At 42.4% G+C, this 22,106-nt stretch overlaps 1 protein-coding gene across 1 annotated transcript in view; it reads left to right on the top strand.

The window, feature by feature from the left end:
• MXRA8 (matrix remodeling associated 8) overlaps positions 1–22,106 on the top strand; it is a 40,549-nt gene that overhangs the window by 5,778 nt on the left and 12,665 nt on the right. The window contains exon 2 of the mRNA XM_077250137.1: positions 15,264–15,287. Within this exon, the coding sequence (XP_077106252.1) occupies positions 15,264–15,287 (24 nt within the window). The remainder of the gene's footprint in view (positions 1–15,263; positions 15,288–22,106) is intronic.

Here is a 22,106-nt window from a genome sequence, read left to right as displayed (position 1 = left end):
ACACGCCATCCCGTAATCAGTTTCTGCGCAGTAGGTTAGTTCTGATTAGTATCCCAGCATAGGGCCGCCTGCAGGAAAACCACAAGTCACTGACATACTCTGCAGCTCTCCGTGTTCCACTGCTGAAGGGAGTGCGACCAAAAATGACATTATATCAGGGTTTGTCTGTTCTGTAACTTTGCTGGATTTTCCTAAACGTTCGCCAAAGGTCAACGAAAATGGCGTAAAGTGGAATGCAAATTAAAGGGGACATGTACTAAGCAGATAATGCTGGTGTAGGGCCGTACACATATTAGACTGGATGGATGGCGGTCAGTGATCAGGAGGAAAGTATTGTACATGCTCCATTCCTGGAGCCGAGACCCCCAGCTATTCATATAATGGCCGTCATAAGCTCTCTGCTTGTCTTCTCTGTGGCTGCTGTACACAGACATGTCGTTTTCGGTCCAGCTTGTATCATTTTCATCCAGGCTGGAGCATTTGGCCGTCTCTTTTATGAATGTCATGAAATATATATATATTTTTAAGGGGCCAATAACTCATAAAGTACCAACGAAAATCCGTTTTAGAATGTGAAACTACTACACCCAGCATGCCCCGACAGTCAGGAATCATGAATCATAGACTGTGCAATCGACTATTTATTTATATATATATATATATATATATATATATATATATATATATATACATATATATATATATATATATACAGTATATTATTATTATTATTTTATATTTGTTTTTAACATAAATTGTGTGTTTATTCTTTTGACAATTTTTTTTTCCATGAAACTAAAGGCCCCGTCTCACAAAGCGATTTACCAACGATCACGACCAGCGATACGACCTGGCCGTGATCGTTGGTAAGTCGCTGTGTGGTCGCTGGGGAGCTGTCACACAGACCGCTCTCCCCAGCGACCAACGATCAGGGGAACGACTTCGGCATCGTTGAAACTGTCTTCAACGATGCCGAAGTCCCCCTGCAGCACCCGGGTAACCAGGGTAAACATCGGGTTACTAAGCGCAGGGCCGCGCTTAGTAACCCGATGTTTACCCTGGTTACCAAAAAAAACAAACAGTACATACTCGCCTTTCGGTGTCCAGGTCCCTTGCTGTCTGCTTCCTGCTCTGACTGACTGAGCCGCCGTACACTGAGAGCAGAGCGCAGCGGTGACGTCACTGCTGTGCTCTCACTTCTCACTGTACGGCGGCAGTCAGTCAGAGCAGGAAGCAGACAGCAAGGGACCTGGACACCGAAAGGCGAGTATGTACTGTTTGTTTTTTTTGGTAACCAGGGTAAACATCGGGTTACTAAGCGCGGCCCTGCGCTTAGTAACCCGATGTTTACCCTGGTTACCAGTGAAGACATCGCTGGATCGGTGTCACACACACCGATTCAGCGATGTCAGCGGGGCCTCAACGACCAAAAAAAGGTCCAGGCCATTCTGACACGACCAGCGATCTCGCAGCAGGGGCCTGATCGCTGGTACGTGTCACACATAGCGACATCGCTATGGAGGTCGCTGTTGCGTCACAAAACTTGTGACTCAGCAGCGATCTCGCTAGCGATCTCGCTATGTGAGACGGGGCCTTAAGGTTCCCGGATTTCTGACATTTAAGGGACACTTAAGGTACCGTCACACTAAAGGCCCCGTCTCACATAGCGAGATCGCTAGCGAGATCGCTGCTGAGTCACAAGTTTTGTGACGCAACAGCGACCTCCATAGCGATCTCGCTATGTGTGACACGTACCAGCGATCAGGCCCCTGCTGCGAGATCGCTGGTCGTGTCGGAATGGCCTGGACCTTTTTTTGGTCGTTGAGGCCCCGCTGACATTGCTGAATCGGTGTGTGTGACACCGATCCAGCGATGTCTTCACTGGTAACCAGGGTAAACATCGGGTTACTAAGCGCAGGGCCGCGCTTAGTAACCCGATGTTTACCCTGGTTACCAGCGTAAATGTAAAAAAAAACAAACAGTACATACTCGCCTTCTGATGTCCGTCAGGTCCCTTGCCGTCTGCTTCCTGCTCTCACTGACTCCCGGCCGTACAGTGAGAAGTGAGAGCAGAGCGGTGACGTCACTGCTGCTCTCACTTCTCACTGTACGGCCGGATCTCAGTCAGAGCAGGAAGCAGGCGGCAAGGGACCTGGACACCGAAAGGCGAGTATGTACTGTTTGTTTTTTTTGGTAACCAGGGTAAACATCGGGTTACTAAGCGCGGCCCTGCGCTTAGTAACCCGATGTTTACCCTGGTTACCCGGGTAAAAGTTAAAAAAACAAACAGTACATGCTCACCTGCGCGTCCCCCAGCCTCTGCATCCTGACGCTGACTGAGCTCCGGCCCTAACAGCAGAGCGGTGACGTCACCGCTGTTGCTTTCACTTTCAGTTTAGGGCCGGCGCTTTAGTGTCAGGAAGCAGAGGCTGGGGGACGCGCAGGTGAGTATGTGCTGTTTGTTTTTTTAACTTTTACGCTGGTAACCAGGGTAAACATCGGGTTACTAAGCGCGGCCCTGCGCTTAGTAACCCGATGTTTACCCTGGTTACCAGTGTAAAATATCGCTGGTATCGTCGCTTTTGCTGTCAAACACGGCGATACACGGCGACCTAGCGACCAAATAATGTGCAGACCTTCTAGCAGCGACCAGCAATTTCACAGCGGGATCCAGATCGCTGCTGCGTGTCAAATACAGCGATATCGCCATCCAGGTCGCTGCAACGTCACGGATTGCTGGCGATATCGCCTAGTGTGACGGTACCTTTAGGGTACTGTCACACAGTACCATTTTGATCGCTACGACGGCACGATCCGTGACGTCGCAGCGATCGTATGAATATCGCTCCAGCGTCGTAGACTGCGGTCACACGTTGCAATCACGGCGCTGGAGCGATGCCGAAGTCCCCGGTAACAGGGTAAACATCGGGTAACTAAGCGCAGGGCCGCGCTTAGTAACCCGATGTTTACCGTGGTTACCAGCGTAAACGTAAAAAAAACAAACAGTACATACTTACATTCCGGTGTCTGTCCCCGGCGTTCTGCTTCTCTCCACTGTGTAAGCGCCATAGCCGGCAAGCAGAGCGGTGACGTCAGACGTCACCGCTGTGCTCGCTTTCCGGCTGGCAGACGCTCACACAGTGGAGAGAAGCTGAGACGCTGGAGGACAGACACCGGAATGTAAGTATGTACTGTTTGTTTTTTTACGTTTACGCTGGTAACCACGGTAAACATCGGGTTACTAAGCGCGGCCCTGCGCTTAGTTACCCGATGTTTACCCTGGTTACAAGCGAACACATCGCTGGATCGCTGTCACACACAACGATCCAGCGATGTCAGCGGGTGATCAAGCGACGAAAGAAAGTTCCACACGATCTGCTACGACGTACGATTCTCAGCAGGATCCCTGATCGCTGCTGCGTGTCAGACACTGCGATATCGTAACGATATCGCTAGAACGTCACGAATCATAACGTCGTAGCGATCAAAATGGTACTGTGTGACAGTACCCTTAAGGCCACTTTAAAGAAAATCTTGCAAAATGAGGACATGCTGTTTGTCTGGTTGTTCTTTACGGACACATGTAAGCCATAAAATACTGTATACAGCTATAAACACCACAAAATACCAAAATCCACAAGACACTCAAGATGCATATTATCCCATTACATCCTGGAGCCATAGACAAACATTCAGGAGCCAATGGAAAAAAGAAAAAAAAAAAAAAGACTAGAAACCTGAAAACAATACAAATGATAGGGAGTAGAAATGTAGATATGTGCAATCTATCAAATATAATAAATATATAATTACTAATATATACAAAATATAAAAGATTTCTATAAGCAAGTTTTGGAATCAATGTGATCAATTGAATCAAGAGGGGTCTATAAGATGCAATATTAACCTGAATGAGAGGTGCAGTAATAATGTCCCCCATCCTGTACTAATGTCACCCATCCTTGGCACATTCTTGATATAATGTCCTCTAACCATGGGCCAGTTCTGATAATAATGTCCCCCATCCTATGCCACTTATAGTAAAAATGTCCCCCATCCTGGGCTTTTTTTAGTAATAATGTCCAACATCCTGTGCCCCGTCCAGTATGAATGTTCACCATGTTAGGCCCCTTCCAGTAATAATATCCAATATCCTGGGCACCTTCCTGGTCTTATGTTCCCCATACTGGCCCCATTCTTGCTATAATGTCCCCATCCTGAGCCTCTTCCTGTAATAATGTCACTATCCTAGCTCCTTCCTGATATAATATCCCCCATCCTGAGCTCTACAGTTATAATGTCCCTCATCCTTGTGTAATGTCCCCATCCTGAGTCCTTTCCTGTAATAATGTCCCTATCCTAGCCTCTTCCTGATATAATATCCCCCATCCTGGGCTCCTTCTAGTTATAATGTCCCCCATCCTGGTGTAATGTCCCCATCCTGAGCCCCTTCCTGTAATAATGTCCCTATCCTAGCCTCTTCCTGATATAATATCCCCCATCATGGGCCCTGCCAGTTATAATGTCCCTCATCTTGGTGTAATGTCTCCATCCTGGCCCTTCCAGTAATATATGTCCCCCATTCTGGGCCCCTTCCTGTAAAATATGTCTCCCATCCAACCAGCTTTGTTATCTTAATATACAGCAAAGCAATAGTAGGCGTAAGGCCCTTTACCTGCCACCCAAATTATAATATAATGTCTATACCGTCCCTAAGGTGATGGAGACTTCCACAGGCCTTAACATGGTCTGTTGGTCAAACTGGGAGCCATGTTTTTGGTATATAGGAAAAGGAGCCTCCTCATCTGGCTTCTAATGAGCTTAGTTGGACACCTCCAGACATAAGATGGGTTAAGTGGGAGCCAATCCATATCTCTCCCAGCTCCAACAACCAGGCCATATTTCGGGTTTTGAGCCCAACCCAAAGGCACAATAAATGCTTCTTTCTCTTCTACATGTCATATCAAGATGGCCACAACTTCACAGCTGAGACAAGCTTAGTCATAGACCTCTCTAAAGTCCACATGTAACACCCGATTGACTTGTTCTTCTACGGGCAAATCTCTTAGACTTATTTGCACCTAATCAAAATTTCCCCCAAAAAACGTCACAAGAGGACTCTAAAAATAAGAGGCTTCGTATAACTGGATTATTGGCTCACACGTTGAAACCGATTTGCTTCTAACTCATAAAACTCTGACAAATATACTAGCACTCTTAACAATTTAAAAGGAATGTAAAATGGAGCAGCTTTCTTGAAATACTGCCCAGATGTTAACAAGCAAAGTACAGGACTGAAGGTGACATTACACAGGGCTGCTGAAAACTCAGTTTTTCCGAGATGTACACAATCCGCAATATTCATGAGCTGCTGCTGATCCCCAGCCATGATGATAGATTGACAGCTTACTCCCTATACCGTTCTTTCTGCGACATTTCAGAAGACTTTATTGGCGCCCTGTAGACTTGCCCACTATTGCGGGAGTCCAGGGGGTATACTGTTTTTACAAGAGTGTAATAAAGTAAGTGACTCAGTGGAGGAATAGGGGTCTTTGTCACTACATTGAGACAAGGAGGCATAAGCCTGACGATAGATTCCCTTACCCAATTATTATGAGACCCAGCTTACTGGAAATAGAACAAATATGATCAGAACACAGAGTGGAAAAGATGAGTTTAATTAAAAAGATGGATATGGTCACAAAAATGAAAAATATGCTTTTGAAAAGTCAGAAAACTTGATTAAAATACAGAATGAAAATACATCAAAGCCGTGTATGTCTACATGAGGAACCCAATGGACTTGTCGAGCAAACATGGGTACAGGAGGCAATTGTGGCCAAATATGTAGGGGACAGATGCAGAATACACAGAGTTTTACGGCACTGGTTAGAGTTGAGCACGAAAAATTACACTGCCTTGGTCCGGTGATCAGTCTGGTCCTTCATGGTGGCCACATCAGTGTAGTCTTCACTTCTATGGTTGGCATCCTCCACCGGGAATTCTGGGCACCTCTAATGTTTACTAGGCACTTCACTAGTACTCACGCAATGTCATGAGACCACAGGGCCTAGTAAATGCTAGAGGTGCACACAATGGTGGGTGTAGTATGCTAGTTGTACAAGTGAAGACTGTCCTGGTCTGATTGCCATGTAGGTCCAGACTGGACACCGGACCAGGGCTTTTCGCTCAACTCTAACACTACAGAACACAGAACAATGAGGAAGCATATGTTACAACTGGAAGTGTATGATCAATATATAATAAACTATGAAAGGTCTGAATATTCAAAATGTAGCCATGAAATTGAGGAGAAACTGGTTCTCGGAATATACAAAATTGGGAATGTGAAATGCCTAAACGATTAAAACTTGGCACAAATATACTAATCTGAAGACAGCCTCACATTTGGGTTAAATTCCTACATATGTTACGTTATTCCTAATTTTACGCCTATATGTTTTTAATAATCTCATTTTAGACCGCAGAAAAAGCTCCAAAAGACATATATTCCCCAGTGAAGCTCACAATTCGTTTTCTCATTAAAGCCACATGCGCCACCACCTCGGTCGCAAAGTGGGGTCATTTTAAAAAGAAGTAATTTTGGAGAATGGGAAGAAATCATTGTATCTGATGGAAACCCATGGACGTATCGTCTCGAAAGGATTCTCAAACCTAACTTATTCCATTATTACTTAATCTGTAAAATTAAGCTGAGGTCTAAGTAAGGATTTACACATAGAGCTCCACTAAACAGCAGCTTTTGTTACAGCTGATTGACACTGAGAATCATTACTAACATTTTTTGAGAAGAGAGATCATTCAATTACAGTAAATTATTTATTCTAAGCAGTTACATTCGTGGTTAAATCCCTTTACTTAAACCTCACTTGTCATTTGTGAAAGAATTTCTCCATTTTTTCGAGTTATAAACCATTGTTCTACTGCCTTGTTTGGTTTTCTGAACCCCTCAATGGTTTATGTGTAATTTCCCTGTTGTGCTTAGTTGTAATTACATCATATTCCAGTGAATCAGGTATATTATATCTAGAGGCCAATTGCACACGTCTGTACCTGCAAAGTACTAAGCGACTTAGGACGTTCTGTAGTAGAGGTTGCACAGGTGGGTTTGTGCTGATGCTACACATTTTCCTGTTATTCATCATTTTATTGTTCCTCTCCTTACATACTGTATATATATCTGCTGAGTTTTCGATTATATAAGTCCTAAAGGCAGCATATTAATAAAGATTATGATTTTTTTTTTACTTTTTGAAAAAAAAAAAGGAAGTTTATTTTGCAGAGAAGATAAAAAATAAACCTACCTAAATATTAGAATGTGTTTAATAGCAACATTCAAATAGAATGTTACAATTGGAATCACACTATAGCTGTGGGAGAGTTGTGAAAATCCAGGACATGGGACCAGTATGGAACTGGGTTACCTTTAGACCACCAAGAATATACAGAGGGACCACAGTAAAGGACTAGTAAAGTAAAAATAGTGAAATAATGCAAAGAACTAGTAAAGTAAAAGTAGTGAAATAATGCAAAGAACTAGTAAAGTAAAAGCAGTGAGATAATGCAAAGAATTTGTAAAAGTAGTGAAATAATGCAAAAAACTAGTAAAGTAAAAGTAGTGAAATAACTAAAAGAACTAGTAAAATAAAAGTAGTGATATAACGCAAAGAACTAGTAAAGTAAAAGTTGAGAAATAAGGCAAAGAACTAGTAAAGTAAAAGCAGTGAAAAAACGCAAAGAAAGAGTAAAGTAAAAGAGAAATAATGCAAAGAAGTAGTAAAGTAAAAGTAGTGAAATAAGGTAAAGAACTAGTAAAGTAAAAGTAGTGAAATAAGGCAAAGAACTAGTAAAGTAAAAGTAGAGAAATAATGCAAAGAAGTAGTAAAGTAAAAGTAGTGAAATAACGCAAAGAACTAGTAAAGTAAAAGTTGAGAAATAAGGCAAAGAACTAGTAAAGTAAAAGCAGTGAAAAAACGCAAAGAAAGAGTAAAGTAAAAGAGAAATAATGCAAAGAAGTAGTAAAGTAAAAGTAGTGAAATAACTAAAAGAAGTAGTAAAGTAAAAGTAGTGAAATAAGGTAAAGAACTAGTAAAGTAAAAGTAGTGAAATAAGGCAAAGAACTAGTAAAGTAAAAGTAGAGAAATAATGCAAAGAAGTAGTAAAGTAAAAGTAGTGAAATAACGCAAAGAACTAGTAAAGTAAAAGTAGTGAAATAAGGCAAAGAACTAGTAAAGTAGAAGTAGTGAAATAAGGCAAAGAACTAGTAAAGTAAAAGTATGTGGTTGGAAATGGCAGACATGACGCACAAAAAAAGTTACATGTAACTTTTTTTGTGCCGATGGTCTGCCACAACATGACGCATCCGTCGCACGACGGATGCGACGTGTGGCAATGCGTCGCTAATGCAAGCCTATGGAGAAAAAACGCATCCTGCGGGCAACTTTGCAGGATGCATTTTTTCTAAAAAAGGACACATTGCGACGTGTGTCGTACGACGCTAGTGTGAAAGCACCCTTAAACTCCAGAGCAGCATTCATAATTCTGCTGGTTTATTTTGCATTTAGTCAACAAACCTTTCCACAGTCAGCTTCTAAAATGGAGAACACAACATGACATTTGTTTTTTTTACCTTGAAAAAAGAACCAGTCTGGCTCCGAAATAAGTTGATTAATAAAAGCCTCCATTTTATACCATCGCAAATTCTTCATTTCATAAAGTGCAGCCCAGGTACCGTGAGCTCTCCACTAAAGTGAAGTGCTATATGGAAGAATTTTTCCTCCAGCCATGGATTCTAAGGCTTTTTTGTGTTGTGTCCATACACAACCACCCCAGGTGAGCACGACCGTCACTCTCACCCTCTCTCATTTCTCTTGCGGTATTGCCCTATTGTGCAGAGCTCACCTAAAATGGAGTAAGAGTATTAGATTACTGCATTAAAACCGGTTGCACTCGGAATCCAGCAGAAGTATGAATGCAGCTCTTGCCTGTTGACACAGGGTTAGGGTTAATATTAAAGTTTGTGCAAACTGATTCACAGGAGCCAGTCCTGTGGCCGCTGGTTGGTCAAAAAAAAGTAAATATAACTAATCCTAAAACTATGTAATCTTATTTTAAGAGAATTAAGAAAAGTGATATCCTATTACGTTTTTTCTTTTGCGCTCTGACATTTGATTGTCAGGTGTCTGGCTAAGAACGTCAGGGTGGAACCGTCCATTCCTATCATATCTAGTCATTGTAAATGGCATCATTTGTTCTACAGGGAGAATAAGAGCCGTATCTGTCTTCCTTCTTCCCCGTGGGCAGAGATTTGGCAAATTGTAAATGGTCTGAATGCGTGAATGGGAGAGATAGCTGTCAGAGGGAAATTTGGATAATGGGATTGGGCATGGATGCATTTAACCGCACAGAACTGTGTTTAGCAGAGGAAAAAAAAGAAGCAAAACGTAGCGTGAAATGACCGAATATCACAGTACGGTGCATGGGTCCTCTCGAGTCAAGACTTGTCTAGGCTATAATAACTGGTGGAACATATGGAGAGGGGATGAAGACAACGTGATTGATGGGGCACCTATCGAGACGAACAGGAAAATATCAGTGTGCTGTAATATAATAAGACGGAGGCCAAAAATCTGACAAAAAAAAAAATGTCATCAGTCAGAATGTTCCCGGGCTATCATCAGTCAGAATGTTCCCGGGCTATGCTTTTCACCATGTGAAGCCGTCCTAATAGATCACTATGGAGATCTATTATCACAGCGGAAGAGCACGGCAGAGGTACAGAGTACGGCCTCAGTGCCGAGCCATGTAGTTCTGTACTGTAGAAACTACGTGTGGCGCCTTCATCAGGTGCTGTAATACAGATAGCTGTCAGGGGGCATAAAGCAGGATGTGGCATGATGAAATAAAAACTGTTAGGAGAAATCTTCATATGCCTTTATATGAAATCGGAGACATATGAAGACACAGAAAGACCCCTTAGTTCTCTGCGAGTCTCGTACTTAGAAGTCATAGGGCCATGAAAAGGTTCTGAGACCTTTTGGGGAAGTTTTGTCTTTTCTTTGTCCATTATACTGATTTTCTTCCTAATGTTACAATTATTTAAAAAAAAAACAACACATAACTTGAAGATGATCATTCACTGTAGTTTCTTTTTTTTTTTTATTTAATCTGTGTGCCTCATCCAGTTGTCACTGATCCACTGGTTTTATGACAGTTTTTCTTTTCCTTCCCTGTCCCTCCGTTCCAAAGTTATGCCCCCCTGTAAGAAAGTGTGCCTTCAACCTCCTGGGCGTTTACCACAGAACTTATTTGTGGTCATTTGCTTTTTCTCCTTTGATGCTGGCCAATCAAAACACGGCCACTCCCACAGAGAAGTTCTGTGGTATACGCCCAGGAGGTTCTAGGCAAACGTTGCATCTTTATTACTGGGTCATGTCTTTGGAATGGAGAGGCACAGAAAATAAAGAAAAACTATTCTGGAATCAGTGGAGTAGCCACAATTGGAATAGGGACTCTGTTTAAATATATAAAAAAAATCAATGAAAAGTCCTTTGTAAAGGAGTTGCCCAACCCAAATATAACTCAGTTGCCACAGATAGGGTGAAAAATAATAAAATTATGTATATGAACCTGATGTCATCACCATAGATCCAGTGTAGGTCAATTTGGTGGTCTGAGTCAGCACCGGAATCCATAATATCAGTGTTCTGCTGTCAACGGACTTGTGAAACCTATGATTGGCTGCAGGTGAATATAACGGCACCTGATCAGACAACTAGTCAAAAACAGGCCCCAGCAGTCCTTTGATAGAAAAATTGTGGTGCCTTGACTTCCGATGTCGGTGGAGACTATAAGAGGACCATGGAGAGGATCAGCTGGGTAATAGCAGAGGAGTATACATCATTTTATTATTGTCATCCCATCCATGACACCTATAAAGTTTACAATGAGGCAAGAAAACCCCTTTACCACTAATTAAGCAAAACAGATGTCAACAGATAGAGGGATGGAACATGTTGGATTTAACATGCCCGATCCTTTGTTCCGACAGGAGGAGGGTCTAAAACTACAAAAGATTCAAAAGATGTGAAGAGAAAGAAGGATAAGACATGTTGGATGTTAACATGTCCGATCCTTTGTTCCAATGGGAGAGGGCACCCCCGTTATAATCTATTTTTAAGCAATTTCTTATTAAGTCTTAAAGAGTTCATGGTTCCAACAGATATCAATGGACAGAGGGATGGGGCATGTTGGATCTTAACGTGCCCGACCCTTTGTTCCTGCTGCCAGGGAGGCTTTGTTGTGCCTCATCCCCTTCTGCAATTGCGTCATGAGTTGGGGCTCAACAACAACAGTTGACCGAATAAATTTTTGGGCAGCTTTAGAGGCGCCTTGCTGTGGATCATGGTGGTCCAGAATAGGAACATTTTGCCCGATCTATGTTGTCTATATGTAACGGATATGTTTTTACATGAGACAATTTTTAACATTTTTCTATTATATTCATTTCAGCATTGGCCACAGCACGTTCTTATGTGCCGTTTATCTGCTCTTGGACTGTAGTCTATGGGTTATAACATAAACAGTGCATTTTTCAGAATAACACAGCTGCCCGCATCGAGAAAGGGAAACCAAACAAAATGACCTAGAAGAAAAGCCATCCATTCTGCTGCGGTATAATAAAATAGAGTCTTTGATGACGGAGGAGGGAAAGGGGGTTAAATAATTTTTTTAAGGTTTATTGCGAAACCAAAAGGCGTTTAGAAAAACAGATTTTATTATCAGCAGTTTTAGAAGCATCTGCATCTAATTTGGAATATTTACACACAATATAGGCTACCGGCAGAATGAATACCTGCTACTTACGAGGTATTTTTTTTCCATTAGACTTGGATATATGACTCATTAATTTCTTTATTACTGACCCGAGCTGTGCATGTGTCTGCAACACTGTATATATAGAAACCATATGTGGTGGTCTGCGGCTGCCACAGCATGGTGGGAGTTGTTTTCCAACAAGTCAAGACCTACAAGTTTCAGATAATAGAGTAAGTACTACAAGTGAATGAAAAAAAAGAGCATTAAGTGTCAACACTGCTTTAAAGAGGACTTGTCACTTGCCCTGAAAGCATTTTTTTTTACCCGGTGTAAATGCCGCTGTTCTCCTGAATCCGGCGATGTTTTTCTTTTGCTCTTGCGCCTCTCCGTTCCCAAGATATGGCCCTCTTTTCTATATAAATAAGTCTAGTCTGTTTCAGCCAACTGAGCATGCTCCTTAAGAGTAGAAGATTTGAAGACCACGCCCACGTGTTAAAAAGACTAGATGTATATCCAGGGGAAATGGGTCAATATCTCAGGAATGGAAAGGCGCAGAAACAAAAGAAAAACAACACCGGATTCAGAAGAATGGCGGCTTTTACACCAAGTAAAAAAAAATTGCATATTTATGTCTAATGATAGGTCCCCTTTAAATGATTAAAAGTTTATTACCAACACGTGAGAGAACAGACTTCATTTTGTGTCTGTGGTATCCATCCTGTCTTATAACTCCTGTGTCATGGCGCTCAAAAAACACATTCCTCTTCACTCCCGTAAAATTCCTATTGGCTACGTATTTTGGAGGAAAGTTTTCTTTGTCTGTGACACTACTTAAGTTTCTTGCATCTGTTAATAAAGCATAAATGCTGAGTACACTACACAAGGCCGTGTTGTATTGATTTCCCAAGCGCTCGTAATGTAAATCTTCTTCATTCGGAGTTCAAAAGGCACAGAAGAGAGTGGATTTTGCTCACATTCATCCAAATTACAGATGATCACTTTCTGATGATAGTTGTGGTTCCAGCCACTATTCTTCTGATAGGTGTTGCTGGATTGGTACCTAGAGATAGTTTGGCAGTACGGGGTATAGGTGTTATTTTCAGGTCACAGCAGCGAAGTTTCCTATTGCACATGCTCACATGCACCTCTCCTGTGCTAACACTCTAGGACAGGTTTCTGCCAATGTAACAAGGTGGCGGACATTTTTATTCAATAGTGATCACCTGCTTAGACAAAAAACAACTGTTAATTAAAGGTATTTATTCACAATTACTTTTTTTCTATTTCTAGAAAACACATTAAAGTTATACCAATGTCCTATAAAATGAATTTTTTTTGATCATCTCCATATTGATGTGCGACTCTGCTTTTAGGAGTAGTCATCAGTATTTTGGTGACTATTCTGTCTTTTTAGGACAAGTGAATAAAAATCTTCTGAAATATTCCTTTATTGTGTCTGACACGTTGGTGCCTGTAAAAAAAAAGCGTTATATAACGTTCTGGCTCTTGTTGATCTCATTCCACAGATGCACGGGTCAGGCTCCGTGAACACATGTCCAAATAATAATTCTCACTCTGAGAAAAAAAAAATTAGTTAAAGGAGGCGTCCACCGATTTCAGAACATTATTGTGCCTGTGGTGGAAACATTTAGCGACACTGTTATTATATCTTGGTGTTACCACAGCCTCATTACAGCAGAGTAAGCAATTTACACAAAAATGCTAAAGAAGCATAATTATAGGGTAGCTAACGTACAGCATCATTTTACTTTCTGCATCCCCTCCCCCCCCTTTATGCAGAATTACAACCACATCCGAACATTTTAGCAGGCGAGTTTCAAAATGTACAAGATTGTTTTTCCTGGAGATATCTTCATCATTTGGTCATAAGTGACAATATTACTATTGCAGATCTTTGATTTAAATCAAGCAATTAGACTTGTCACATGTATGGAAGAGTGTGAGCATGCTCAGTGTTATGTGCAGTGGTCACTGTGCAGGGAGGGGGAAGGTGAAGCTCTCAGTAATGTGGTGCTGTGTTGTCTGTCTCCAGCCTAATGACTGCTTACCATGCCATGAAGAAATGTGCCATGCTTTCTACTTCCATGTTCTTCACATACAAATGAGCTTCAGTTTATTACTAGCCAGGGGTTTACTAGAAGGGGTGCAGAGGTAGCAGGCATATCTGACATAGGTAGTTCAATAATATGTCCAAAATTACTATATGGCACTTCCCAGCATATGAGACGACAATTAGGAAACTCAGTTGAATTAACCCCTGAGTCCGATGAAGAGATCCATAAGATACCAAATAAAATCACTATTAACAAAAAGTTTTAAAAAGACTGTTATGGAACATATAATACAAAAAAATACCCAGGGGGCCAGAAAAATACCCTAAAGATATGTACACACCACCATCTTAGAGCAGATCGAAAAATCTACAGCGATCTAAGACATTATAAAGTATGGTATATAGCCAGATCTGCCTAGTGCACGCCTTTATAAATTCATCATTCTATGGTGCCCGCATTGGGAATGCATAGTGTATTGTTTTAACATACAGGTGCAGATACCGCAAAGTACAAATTATCTCACCGCTGCGACTCCTGAGTAAATGTAGGATATGAGTCCTGTGGTATTGGGTAATCCGGCGTTCCCCTGTCGCCCCGACGCGCGTTTCGCCCTTAGCTTCTTCCGGGGGCGTGGTGCTGTGTTGTCTGTCTCCAGCCTAATGACTGCTTACCATGCCATGAAGAAATGTGCCATGCTTTCTACTTCCATGTTCTTCACATACAAATGAGCTTCAGTTTATTACAAGCCAGGGGTTTACTAGAAGGGGTGCAGAGGTAGCAGGCATATCTGACATAGGTGCCTGAGGGAGCTTTACTGGCCACACTATCAATACGATATAGAATAGAAAAGTAACAGTTATAAACAACCTGTCACTCGCCATAAATATGTATTTTTTTTTTTTGCCCTTTATAAATGCCGCTATTCTCCTGAATCCGGCGTTGTTTTTCTTGTGTTTCTGCTCTTTACCGTTCCTGAGATATGGCCCCTTCTTCCCTAGGCATAAATCTATTATTTTTAGCCAACTGGGTGTGGCTCAAAAGAATACACCCATCACGAAGAGTTGTGGATCATGCCCACTTGGCTAAATAGATACAATTTAGATGTAGGGAAGAAAGCATGATATCTCAAGAATGGAGAGGGGCAGAAGAACAAGAATAACAACGCCGGATTCAGGAGAACAGCGGCATTTACACCAGACATTTACATATTTGTGGAAGTGATTGGTTTGCAAATCTTTTCCTTGAAGTTATAGCCAACAGAAATGGTAATAGATCAGTTATTTACTGTAAACACAGTTGAGTTTTTTCTACTTGAAAGTCCTAATAATTGTCTGTTTTTTTGTCTTTTAGGTCCCATTGTGTACTTATATTCAGGTAAGAACCTTCCATAAAATACTGGTTCATCTGTTCACAAAGGTTTTATAACACACAGGTGTCAGCGTGTCTGTAGTATTGTTCACTCACCCAAGGTGTAGACAGTAAACAGCTGCGTCCAACACGTAGCACCGTCAGCAATCGGCCATTTGCAACTCTTTCCGCTTCTAGAAGTACACATTGTCCAGACCCAGAACAGCAGGACACTTTTTAGTGGCTGTTCCTGTGTAACGAAGCACATATTCTATGGACTTGAATGGCAGCAGAGCTACAGTATCTAAGAAAGACCACTACACAGTGTGTGGAGCTGCGCTTTACCGGTTCTGTATACTGTATACATATGGCCACAAGGAGAAGAAGCAAACAGCTGAAAGGTAAGGGTCTCGGTGTTGGACCTCCACCGATCTGATATTATTGATGACCCATCCTAAGGAGAGCAAAAATGTAACCTATCTTAAGTCCTGATTCTCACCACAGGGACTACACTGAGGACTATGTTACTTCATACTGGCCTCAACTTGTCTTTTGCTTCCCTCACATGGTTGTATCTCTGTGTGCCCAGAACTCACCTTCTAGAGTCCTCTCTCCTTGACCCAGGCTTCACTCTTCCATCTTGACTTTGTACCTAAGGGTCCTAAATCACTTGTTCCTTGACTTTAATCTCAAAGATTCTGACTCCACCGTTCACACATCCTTCTCATATGAGTCCCACTCTTGTTTGTCTAAACTTTGACGTCATGGACCTTGTCAATCTCCTCCCAACCTCTGTCTTCAAAAGCATTGCTCTTGCTTTTCTCTTTCCTTCAAGAGTCTGCCATGTTGGCCTATAATCCTCATAAGCCCCAGCACACTATCCCTCCCTTCCCAGGGACAGTTCCTTTCAGACTTAAGCTTTCGAACTCTCCCCCAATAGATGGTAATCGGGAGAGAAAGATCTTGCCTGTTGAACAATAAGCCACTAGTAGATGATTTTGGCAGCAGGTCTTTCATAGAGAACACAGACGCTCGGCTAAGCTAAGCGTTCCTGTGTATGAGGGAGTTGGAGGACATAGCTGCCGGCCAATCCAACTTTCTGACCACATTTATCTAATGTGTATGGGGTTCACACACTGCACTACTGAACTTGAAGACCTCTTAGAGTAGCTTCTCTCTTATCATCACATGTGAATAGCCAACCCTGCTTAAATGATGGCCTTCACAGAACCGTTGTGAGCCCTTTGCTCTTTGGCCAGAATTTCTAGTCTCTCCGTCTGGTCGATATCTGGGCCTAGCTCTGTAAAGCAGATGAACTACTTCTTTATTCAAAACTTGCACAAATACGCTGAGTGAATCTCAATGCAGCCTTTCTCAGGACCACATCTTGTCTTATGGTTTCCAGACCACTACCAAACTTCAGGCAGAAAACTGCTTTGGCCTCCAGGCCACTACCGCTCTGGCCTCCAGGCCACTACCACTCTGGCCTCCAGTCCACCACTGCTCTGACCTCCAATCCACTATCATTCTGGCCTTCAGTCTACTATCGTTCGGGCCTCCTGTCCGCTACCGCTCTGGTCTCCAGTTCACTATTGTTCTGACCTCCAGTCCACTACTGCTCTTGCATCCAGTCCACTACCACTCTGGCATCCAGTCCACTACCGCTCTGACCTCCACCACTACCGCTCTGGCCTCCAATCCACCACCGCTCTGACCTCCAGTCCACTATCATTCTGGCGTCCAGTCTACTACCGCTCTGGCATCCAGTCCACTACTGCTCTGGCCTCCAATCCACTACAGCTCTGGCCTCCAGTCCACTACTGCTCTGGCCTCCAATCCACTACTGCTCTGGCCTCCAGTCCACTACTGCTCTGGCCTCCAGTCCACTACAGCTCTGGCCTCCAGTCCACTAGTGCTCTGACCTCCAGTCCACTACTGCTCCAGCCTCCAGTCCACTACTGCTCTGGCCTCCAGTCCACTACCGCTCTGGCCTCCAGTCCAGTACTGCACTGGCCTCCAATCCACTACCGCTCTGGCCTCCAGTGCACTATCGTTCTGACCTTCAGTCTACTATCGCTCTGGCCTACAGTTCAGTACCACTCCCAATGTCCAAGCCAACAATGCCCCCCATTACATTGCAACTCCTCTCAGTTTACACAAGCCTCACATTGTATCCTATGTGGATTTTATTTAAAAAATGTAGTATGGATTTCTTGTAAATTTAATCATAAGAATTGTGAAGTGTAAAATCCACAATGAATTGGTATTGTGGCAGCACGGTGGAGCAGTGGTTAGCACAGCAGCCTTGCAGCAGGAGTCCTGGGTTCAAACCCCACCAAGGACAACATCTGCAAAGAGTTTGTATGTTCTCTCCGTGTTTGCGTGGGTTTCCTCTGAGTACTCCGGTTTCCTCCCACATTCCAAAGATATACTGATAGGGAATTTAGATTGTGAGCCCCAACGGGGACAGTGATGATAATGTGTGCAACCTGTAAAGCGCTGCGGAATATGTTAGCGCTATATAAAAAATAAAGAAAGAAAGAAAGAAAAAAAAAGATTGTGCACAAATAGCTAAAAGTTTTCCGGATTTCAAATCCTGCCCTGAACATTAATTTCCAGAACGAAATTTTTGTCACATGTAGATCTACTTAGCTGGTATTGTATAACGTTGTAGATTTTACACCTTCAAAGCAGAGCATCCAAAAAAATACACTACATGTCCATTTACCCCAAATGTTAATAGCTTTTCCGACTTATCAGTGGCTTCATACCAGTATGTCCCAGTGTCGAAACAAGAGCATGGAGTGTTTAGTGCTGGAACAAATATGCAAAGCTTCTAAAATATTCCAAACTCGATAAAATCCTCCGTGATTAAGGCTTATTCTTGCCCCTTAGGGAATAATCCATAAAGTGTATAACCTAGAATTGAGATCAGTAGTCAATCTCTCCTATATTACAGAAAGGTGAGAATCTGTGAATGATGAAATCCAGGACACATAGACTACACTTGTTCATTCTTCCAGCCGTAGTTTACAGATCAGTGCCAGTTGCCCATCCCTGCAGTCATTGTATGACATTGGAATTTCAAGAGGTTGTGATAATATGTAAAGTCCATAAATCCAGCAACAAGTGTCATGGAGAGGAAAGTGATCTCACTAGTGTTCCTCTTTAGCCTCATTTTTAGTACTCGCTCACCATTTAATAGAAATGATAGTTTGTCTATTTATCTGCTATTATCCCGTCAGGGATTGTATGGGGGACAATAAAAGATGTTTAGATTATTTAAAAAATGGAAATTAATAGGAAGTAAAAAATAAACTTTACTGTTGTCCAGATTTCCAGATTTCAGTTCCCCCCCCAGTTACAGTGATATGTTTGAAGAGGCTGACTGTCTGACTCGGTTTTCTAGCTAAGCCAACCCCCTTCTCTGTGAAGACTGATGCAGAGACAAAGTAGAGACTGACTCCGCTACTGTAATGAACTGATCTGGACAGCCAGCCAAGATTGCCAATTATCTAGAAATTCCTGGACTGTCTGCAAAAATACGATTCTTTTTTTCCCTGTCTGTAAAAAAAAAAATGCTGCTTCCCGGGAATTTTAGAAAGGTAGAGAAATTTCTACAGATTATTATAGTTTTAATCATGATCATTTTATTATGGTTTCCCTATGTGACTATAAAATGTTGTTGCTGTCCGTGATTTTTTTATATGTTGTCCAGAAAAAAATACAAAATCAAGTTGGCCATTGCAGAGCCAGCCCCTAACTGCATGTCGCCAACACAGGGAGGGGAAGAAAGCACTATGCCTAAGGCCGGCCTCACACTAGCGAGTTTTACGGACGTATGAGCGCATAAACTACGTCCGTAAAATACGCATAACACACGGCCCAATGATTCCCTATGTCCCAGCTCCTATCAGCCGTATTTTACTGATCCGTATTATACGGTCTTGTACGGCCGTACAAAATCGCAGCATGCTGCGTTTGTCACCGTATTGCGCCAAAAAATCGCCAATGAAAGTCTATGGGGGCAAGAAAAATACGGATTACACACGGACCAGCAGTGTGACTTGAGAGAAATACGCAGCGGTGTTAGAGAAAAGCCCGGTAATTCAATAGCCGGCTTTTCATTTCTCCTTCCCAAACCCGACATAATATGAGACATGGTTTACACACAGTAAACCATCTCATATCCCTTTTTTTTTTGCATATTCCACACTACTAATGTTAGTAGTGTGTATGTGCAAAATTTGGGCACTGTAGCTTGTAAAATAAAGGGTTAAATGGCGAAAAAAATTGGCGTGGGCTCCCGCGCAATTTTCTCCGCCAGAGTGGTAAAGCCAGTGACTGAGGGCAGATATTAATAGCCTAGAGAGGGTCCATGGTTATTGGCCCCCCCCTGGCTACAAACATCTGCCCCCAGCCACCCCAGAAGAGGCACATCTGGAAGATGCGCCTATTCTGGCACTTGGCCACTCTCTTCCCACTCCCGTGTAGCGGTGGGCTATGGGGTAATGAAGGGTTAATGTCACCTTGCTATTGTAAGGTGACATTAAGCCAGGTTAATACAGTAATGGAGAGGCGTCAATTATGACACCTATCCATTATTAATCCAATAGTATGAAATGGTTAATAAAACACACACATTATTACAAAGTATTTTAATGAAATAAAGACACATGTTGTTGTAATATTTTATTAGACTCTTAATCCACCTGAAGACCATCGTCCTGAAACAAACTTAAAAAAACAAACAACAATATTCCATACCTTCCGTCGTTATGTCCCACGATGTAAATCCATCTGAAGGGGTTAAATCATTTTACAGCCAGGAGCTGTGCTAAAGCACTCGCTCCTGCCTGTAAAGCCCCGGGTACTGAATGGAAAGCAGGGTGATCTGTAGTTACCTTGAGTCGCGGTGAGGCGCCCTCTGCTGGATGTCCTCATATGAACTCGAGCGTGGGAACTTTTCCAAGGCTCCAGTTCATGAGGACATCCAGCAGAGGGTGCATCACCGCAACTCAAGGTAAGTACAGGACAATCCCCTGCTTTCCATTCAGCACCTGGGGTTTTACAGGCAGGAGCGAGTGCTTTAGCACAGCTCCTGGCTGTAAAATGATTTAACCCCTTCAGATGGATTTACTTCGTGGGACATAACGACGGAAGGTATGGAATATTGTTGTTTTTTTTATTTTTCCTTTGTTACAGAACGAGGGTCTTCAGGTGGATTACCAGTATAATAAAATATTACAACACGCTGTGTCTTTATTTCATTAAAGGACTTTGTAATAATGTGTGTGTATTTTCTTAACCATTTCGTACTATTAGATTAATAATGGATAGGTGTCATAATTGACACCTCTCCATTATTAATCTGGCTTAATGTCACCTTACAATAGCAAGGTGACATTAACCCTTCATTACCCCATATCCCACCGCTACATGGGAGTGGGAAGAGAGTGGCCAAGTGCCAGAATAGGCGCATCTTCCAGATGTGCCTTTTCTGGGGTGGCTGGGGGCAGATGTTTGTAGCCAGGGGGGCCAATAACCATGGACCCTCTCTAGGCTATTAATATCTGCCCTCAGTCACTGGCTTTACCACTCTGGCGGAGAAAATTGCGCGGGAGCCCACGCCAATTTTTTCTGCCATTTAACCCTTTATTTTACAAGCTACAGCGCCCAAATTTTGCACATACACACTACTAACAGTAGTGTGGAATATGCAAAAAAAAGGGGATATGAGATGGTTTACTGTATGTAAACCATGTCTCATATCCTGTCGGGTTTGGGAAGGAGAAATGAAAAGCCGGCAATTGAATTACCGGCTTTTCACATAGCTCGCTCTGAATTAAATATAAATACAGTATATATATGTGTGTCTCAATGACATGTGTATATATATATATATATAGATACTGTATATATGTTTTAAATAACATTTGAGCACATAAATCCATTAGATGTCGGTTTTGCAAGCCTGCGAGAAAATATCGCAGTACGGATGCCTTACGGATTACATACGGAGGATGCCATGCGCAAAATACGCTGACACACCCTGCCTACGGATGACATACAGATCACTATTTTGGGGACTTTTCTGCGTATTACGGCCGTAAAAAACGGACCGTATTTACATACGCTGAGTGTGAGGCCGGCCTAAGTGCGTACATAGGGAGAGCACTGTCAATCGAGGGGAGTGGGGTGAGGAGAGTCCGCTAGGGACTGGCATTTTGGACTAGTCACTCACACGGCGTGGTCCCCGAATGGTATTTCCAAGAAGAACATAAGTGGCTGAAATCTTACAGCCAGTGTCTGATATATGTTGCCTTGGTTTGGGCATCATGTATCAGTTGTTGGGTTTCCTTTAAAGAAGACCTGTCAACAGATCAAAAGTGGCCAGTTTTTGCACTTAATTTATCCCCCCCGCTTCCATGAGTATTCCGTTTTGTTTTGTTTTTTGAGAATGCACCAAACGGTTCCAGAGATATGAGCTTTCTTGATTAGTGTTACATTTTATGGTGTTTAGAAGGGGGCGTCGCTTGCAGGATCATTATGCAAAACAGCCTGAAGACATGCTCCAGAGGATCCTGTGAGCCACGCCTCATGAAAATGAGCACTAAATAAAAAAGACCCATATCTCTGGAAACATATAGCACATTTTAAAAAATAAACAGAAAATCATTGGAGCACCTGGAATAAAAGAAAAGCAAAAACTGGCCCTTTTCACCTTATAACAGGTCCTCTTTAAAGATAACATTTAATCTGTCTGTAGCCACCACTAGAGGGAGCTAATTGGAGACAGATTTATGCAAATTCCATTGAAATCAATAATGTGGGACAACAATGGGA

This window comes from Ranitomeya variabilis, chromosome 4 (genome assembly GCF_051348905.1).
Source record: "Ranitomeya variabilis isolate aRanVar5 chromosome 4, aRanVar5.hap1, whole genome shotgun sequence".
Classification (NCBI taxonomy): Eukaryota; Metazoa; Chordata; class Amphibia; order Anura; family Dendrobatidae; genus Ranitomeya; species Ranitomeya variabilis.
This window is presented reverse-complemented; position numbering and strand designations above follow the sequence as displayed.